The following is a 6,301-nucleotide window of genomic DNA, read 5'->3' on the forward strand; positions in this document are numbered from 1 at the left end:
CATCCTGACTGAGCTATCTTAGTCCCTTAAAAAGAAGCTATTTGCCCACATCTGTGTGTGACCTAACATCCTGTGACTCCTAGGTAAAGTTTTGAAACATATGAGTAGATCCCAACTGCTAAGAAAGTCATCACATATGCATCTGGAGCCTATAGCAAGGTCTCCCGCTTTGTATACCCGCTTACCTGTTGTACCACCAGAATTTGTAAAGTGACTTTGTTTTGTTATTTTAAAACTTCACAGAAATTGTTACCCAGGTCAGAGCACGGATATCTGAAGCAAACTGAATCTGTATTTTCAGTCACTCATTTGGCTCCAAAATAAACTTATCTCTGCATCCTTTTAGAGCTGTGTCTTTCACGTCAGTGATGGGGAGGGTGACAAGGTGAAGCCACCCCGCAGGGTAGCTGAGGAAGGGGGCGTGCAGACGAGGTTTAGCAGTAAAGTATGGAGTGAGTGGCTGGGGCAGCTTATCTAGTGACAGACACACTATTCAACTTTTAGTCCTGGGCTTCAGCACAAAGGTCACCCACTGGGGTAGGAAAGGGCCAAGGGTTACATGTGCACCACCTTCTGAAAGCTGGAAAGGGGGACTGACCTTAGGTTCAAGCCATGTCACCCACCCTTTTGGGGTGAGGTATTACTTCATCTGAGGATAGGAAAGTGGAGGCCCATGGCTAGCATGAGGATGGAAAGAGTCCTCACCTGGGCTTTGGAATGGAGGCTCAAAGCTCCCAGAGGTCAAGACTGGAGGGAACCTACCTGAACACAGTGTTGGGTTCAGACCTCTCTGCTGCTATGAGCAGAGGATTGGGCAGAGCGCCTGGCGATTCTCACCAGGTGCGCCTCCTTCCAGTCTCCTGCCTCCGCCCGCGGGCTTTCCTAGTGGGTTTATGCAGCACCCTCTTCCTTCGCCTTCAGTGGATCTGGCAACTTCGGGTTTGGGACTCAGCAACCCGCAGGCACTAGCAGAGCCAGTGTGTGGCTGCGCGTCACAAAGGCGGCTGTGGGCTTGGCCATAGCGAGCACAGGGCGCCTCTCCTGATGCTCTCGGAGTCGGCGTGGGAGCAGCAGCGCGGGCAGAGGGGCAGGCGCGCTCCGCGTCCCTGCAGCCCGAGCCGGGCGCAGCGAGCCGGTAACGGGTGGCCCGGGTGGCCCGAGGCACCCACGCACCTGGAGGGCAGTGGTGGCCCGCACAGCCGCTGGGCCCGCATGGGAGGGGCACCCCGCCCTGGTGACGGGACAGTCTTAAGTTTCCCTCGCTGGTTGGCAGCTGTGTCATATTATGGTGGACCAAGCCCAGGTTTGGGATTACTGGCATGGGTTTGGATCCCATATCCCATACACTTAGAACACCTATCTCACTATGAAACTCCATTAAGCTCCCAACAACTCCTAGATTCTCTTTTTGCAAAATGGGCGCGTTCTCATCTTCATAAGGAAAATGCAGAAATACTGTGGCCCCAGCTTACTAACTGCAGCTTGCTCTTACAGATTACTTTCTACCTCCAAGGTGCATTCCCTGGATCAGTTCATTTAAATTTCCCAAAACTAGGAGAAAGGAGCTACTTTTCCTATTGTCAGACTAAACACTGAGGCACAAAAATTTTTTACTAACTTTACAGTAGCAATTGACAGGCAGTGCACTACATTCTTTTGCCTCCTGTCAAAGGAAGTGCTACTCTCATTTATTTGAAGGATCCTTGCGGGGGAGGGGCTGGGGGTGGGGCTGGGGAACCACAGACAAAAAGGCTCAAGGGGTAAAGCACTTGCCTTGGAGGTGTAAGGTCATGCGTTCGAATCCCCAGAAACTATATAAAGCTGCAGCTGCAATCCTGGCTATCCTACAATAAGAGAAGTGTAAACAGAAGAGACCTCAGAATCTCTTGCACTATCCAATGACAAACGAGATCCTGTTTCAAGGTGGAAGGTGAAAACCTAGACCACACACACACAAACACACACACACACACACTGTTCTGGGAAGCACCCCATGCCCAGTTTATGCAGTGCTAGGGATTAAACCCTAAGCTCAGGGTGTGCTGGACAAGCACTCTATTTATTACCAAGCTATATCCCAGCTCTTGATTTGGCTTTTTTGTTTTCATTTTTCCAGATTAACTTCTTCAGATCCATGCTATCCCCAGTCGAGGCTCATAACCTTGGACAGTTAGTTAGTTCACATACAATCAAAGTCTTCTTGGTGAGGGGAGGGTTAGTTTGGCTTGTTAAACAGAGTTTACAAGTTCAAGATGTACAAGTACTTCTTATGTCATCAGGTGTGAGCACATCACATGAATTCACACTTCGGGGCTTTATCCATGCTGTCCCCTCCACTTGTAATCTAATCAGCTTCTCCATCACTAGGCCAGCCTGATCTGCCTTGCAGATCCTACTCATCCTTCAAAACTTAGCTCAGACATCACCTCCTGTGAGAAGCCCTTGTCACTTTCCCCTTACATGGAAATTAGCTGCTTATTTGTGCTATCCCCACAGTGTCGTCATTGTGAGCATGCCTGGACTGCCTTCTCTCGCTATGCTTACAGTCCTTGGTGTTTTCTTGGAGACAGGATCTTTTTCTTTTTTTTTTTTTAAGTTTTTTTTCGGTTTTTTTTTTTGGTTTTTTTTTTTTTTTTTGTTTTTTTTTTTTTTTTTTTTTTTTTGGTTTTTGGTTTTTTGAGAAAGGGTTTCTCTGTATAGCCCTGGCTGTCCTGGAACTCNGTTTTTTGAGAAAGGGTTTCTCTGTATAGCCCTGGCTGTCCTGGAACTCACTTTGTAGATCAGGCTGCCCTCGAACTCAGAAATCTGCCTGCCTCTGCCTCCCAAGTGTTGGGTGGTGCGCCACCACTGCCCAGCTTAAAGATTTTTTTAAAGATTTATTTATTATTATATCTAAGTACACTGTAGCTGTCTTCAGACGCACAAGAAGAGGGCATCAGATCTCATTACGGATGGTTGTGAGCCACCATGAGGTTGCTGGGATTTGAACTCAGGACCAGAACAGTCAGTGCTTTTAACCATGGAGCCATCTCTCCAGCCCAGGATCTTGTTACATGCCCCAGGATAACTGGCACTCACTGTGTAGCCTAGGCTAGCTTTGAGCTTAGCTTTTAGCTTTGGCTTTTGAGGCTGCCTCAGCCTCCTGAGTCCTGGGATTACAGAAACGTGCTGCTACAGGCAGCTTCTCACTATGCTGAAATTGGGTTCTGGTCTGTGACCCTAGATGAACTATCCCCCATCTTCATAGGTGGGGGATGTGTCCTGGGTTCAGCAGTGAACTACTTACATCTGGCAAAGTGCCTGATACAGTACAGTAAAAGCAGCAGAAGATTGTTCAGTTGAATTTTATTTCTACCTGACAGGTAACAAGTCTTCCTTTTTAACCCCTCACAGAGAACACGTGACTGTATTCTTTCCCCATTTGGGGAAGCCCTGCTCATCACACCACTACGCTGTACATCAGGGTCCTTTGATGGATGAAGACAGTGAAGTGACCCAGCCCCAAGAGCAGAGCTGCTGGGCCACTCTGCCAGATGTGTGCCTGCGACGTGTTTTCTGGTGGCTGGGAGACAGGGACAGGTCCAGAGCTGCCCTGGTCTGCAGAAAGTGGAACCAGATTATGTACTCAGCTGACCTCTGGCGATACAGGACCATCACGTTCAGCGGAAGGCCGTCCAGGGTACACGCATCTGAATTCGAGTCGGCACTGTGGTACATTAAGAAATTTGGCCGATACCTGGAACACTTGGAAATCAAGTTCCTGAACCCTTACAATGCCGTCTTGACCAAAAAGTTTCAGGTCACCATGCGAGGCCTCCTGTCGTGCCTGGGCAAGAGTAACAACCGCCTGCGGTCACTCTCTATCCAACACCTGGAGCTGGATCGGCTGGTCTGGAGAAATAGCATTAGGGGTTCACTCATCAAGAGCCTGAGTTTTTTCTTAAAGAAAATGGGCAAACACCTGGACCATCTCAGCCTGAAAGGAGCCCGGCTGACAGTGGAGCAAGGCTGCCACATCCTCAACTCCCTGAGCTACACGCAGAATGAGAACATGGCCTCAGAGCTCAACATTGAAGACTTCTTCAGCCATCACCTGGCTGTCTATGGCAGCTCCCAGTTCAACAAGGCCATGGCCACCTTCCGCAACTTGACATTCCTAACACTCAACTACAACTGTATCTCCGACGAGCTGCTCGAGACCTTGAGCGAGAACAACGCCGGGACCCTCCGGACCATGAACATCAAATGCCATGTTCATGACCCTCACGGTCAGGTAGTCTGGGGTATGTCTTGGGCCAAGTTGGCCAGGCAGGCCAGCAACCTGAAGGTGAACTTCTTCTTTGAGCGGGTGATGAAATATGAACGCCTGGCCCGGATCTTGCTGCAGGAGATTCCAGTCAGGAGCATCAGCCTGAGAAGTTGCTATTTCAGTGACCCGGACTGGTCCATGCGGCCCACTCTGACAGACCTCCTGCCCACCTTCCGGAACACCCTGCAGGTGAGTGGCAAGTCTAACCTCACCACCACCACCACCACCAAGAGCTTGGGAGGCGCTCTTGTTCACAGGAAAGCCTACTGCCTGTTCTGGGCTGGGCTTCTACGTGCTCCCTTAATTCTTTGTCAAAATTCTAGATGCTACTAAGCGTATTCTCAAGTCTTGCACACACACACACACACACACACACATACACACACACACACACCCGCACACACACTCAAGACCACAACAGATGAGAAAACCATGGTACACTGGCTGGCTGTCAACCAAGAAAAGCCCCCTTATCCTTAGTATAGAGTTGTGATGCCTGAGCCAGGATGCCTAAGCCAAGAGATGCCTTGCTGGGGACAGACAACTCCCCACCCTGCCACTGGCTCATAGCATTACACAGGTGGCCCTGTGGTTCCTGTGGTCAGTACTTAGCACGAGATGGGAAGACACATCCCCTGGGCTGTCCCAGCACCTCTGTCCCCTACACCCAACCCCCTGTGCTTTTCTAGAAGTTAACGTTCGAGTTCAACAATAATCACGAGTCTCTGGATGAGCAGCTGCATCTCCTCATCCTGGCCTGTCGGAAGCTGTTTTACTTCAAAATCTGGGCTTTCCTGGACGTGAAGTTTGTGGAGCGGATCCTGAAGAGCCAGGAGGAAGGGCAGTGCTCCCTGCATACACTGAAGGTAAGGACCCTCAGCTGCTTGCAGGGATATCTATCTAGACTTGGCACTTTTGCTCTGACGCCCACTGGAAAGTGGGACAGGGACAGATATGAGACAGGCACTGCTCCTGAATCTGTCCATGGGAGATGGATCCAGTCCCCAAACACCTGGAAGTCTCTGCTGCTCTGTCTCCTCTGGGTTCTACATCCATGAATCTAGCCAACCATACATCTTTACTGAAGATGTATAGGGTTTTGTTGTTGTTATTCCCTAAACCTAACATCTGAATTATAGCTAGCATTATAAGCAACCCAGAGGTAATCATCAGGCACTGTTCCATTTTACATAAGGGACTCAAACATCCATGCATGCATCTTGGTATCCAAAGGGGACCCTGGCATCAATCCCTTGTAGATACCAAGGGAAATTTGCTTAGGGGTTTTTCTGATCCTACCACTAATTTTATATGTATAGATGCATTTGAATGGTTGTCAGATCCTAAGTGATGTAGTCACAGTGTGTGTGTGTGTGTGTGTGTGTGTGTGTGTGTGTTTCTTTATTGGCACAGGTGAGAATTTATACAAACCGATATGAGACAAATGAAGAGGACAGGACCCTACGGGAAATTTACAGGAAATACAGAAAGCTGATCGATTCAGAACTTAACTATTTTGTCGTCGCCTACCCCATGATGTAAAGAGTGCTCTCCAGAGGAAGACATCTAGATGCACTTTGAACCCGAAAACCTGGTTCTCAGTGAATTAGATTTGGGGCTCCCATGCCCTCATCTCTTTTTCTTCTCTCTTGTTTAGCCAGTTCCACACCATCATGACCAGCCTTGTGAAGGCTGGGCTGGTGGTGATGGCGAGGCTCCAAACATCTTTAAAGTGCTATCTTTACCAACATTCCAGTTGGCTTCTTTGTGTCATTTGGTGTTGTTTTTGTTGTTGGTGGTTTGGGGTTTGGTTTTGTTATTTATTTAGTTAGTTAGTTAGTTAGTTAGTTTGTTTGTTTGTTTGTTTAAATTGGGCATTCCCACTCAGTTACAGAGCAAACTCAAAGTAAGTTTGCCAAGGGAGTCTGGCCTCTGATTACCTGGACAGGTATGACCAGTCAGTGAACAAACCTTCTACCAACCAACTTTGCC

At 48.7% G+C, this 6,301-nt stretch overlaps 1 protein-coding gene and 1 long non-coding RNA gene across 4 annotated transcripts in view; one reads left to right on the top strand and one right to left on the bottom strand.

Moving 5' to 3' along the window:
• Positions 1-888, bottom strand: part of LOC110305149 — a 10,141-nt gene extending 9,253 nt beyond the window's left edge. The window contains exon 1 of the long non-coding RNA XR_002379136.2: positions 763-888. This is a non-coding gene — a long non-coding RNA (uncharacterized LOC110305149). The remainder of the gene's footprint in view (positions 1-762) is intronic.
• Positions 889-1,049: 161 nt separating this feature from the next.
• Fbxo39 (F-box protein 39) lies at positions 1,050-6,059 on the top strand. Of its 3 annotated transcripts, XM_021177605.1 has the most exons (5): positions 1,143-1,303; positions 1,809-1,930; positions 3,394-4,498; positions 4,999-5,175; positions 5,723-6,053. In XM_021177605.1, the coding sequence occupies exons 2-5, from the start codon at positions 1,899-1,901 to the stop codon at positions 5,849-5,851; spliced, it is 1,443 nt and encodes a 480-aa protein (XP_021033264.1). In that variant the 5' UTR covers positions 1,143-1,303; positions 1,809-1,898; the 3' UTR covers positions 5,852-6,053. The 3 variants fall into 3 exon arrangements, with proteins under 3 accessions (XP_021033265.1, XP_021033264.1, XP_021033266.1); XM_021177606.1 differs by lacking the exons at positions 1,143-1,303; positions 1,809-1,930 and adding an exon at positions 1,050-1,135 and having other exon boundaries at positions 5,723-6,059; XM_021177607.1 differs by lacking the exon at positions 1,809-1,930.
• Positions 6,060-6,301: the final 242 nt, after the last annotated feature.

This window comes from Mus caroli, chromosome 11, assembly GCF_900094665.2.
Source record: "Mus caroli chromosome 11, CAROLI_EIJ_v1.1, whole genome shotgun sequence".
Taxonomy (NCBI): domain Eukaryota; kingdom Metazoa; phylum Chordata; class Mammalia; order Rodentia; family Muridae; genus Mus; species Mus caroli.

Bases quoted from the DNA above. Each gene is read 5' to 3' on its own strand.
- Fbxo39 (XM_021177605.1), top strand. From the start codon at position 1,899: ATGACAAACGAGATCCTGTTTCAAGGTGGAAG. The intron at 4,499-4,998 runs GTGAGTGGCAAG...GTGCTTTTCTAG, and splicing joins CCTTCCGGAACACCCTGCAG to AAGTTAACGTTCGAGTTCAA. The intron at 5,176-5,722 runs GTAAGGACCCTC...TTATTGGCACAG, and splicing joins GCTCCCTGCATACACTGAAG to GTGAGAATTTATACAAACCG.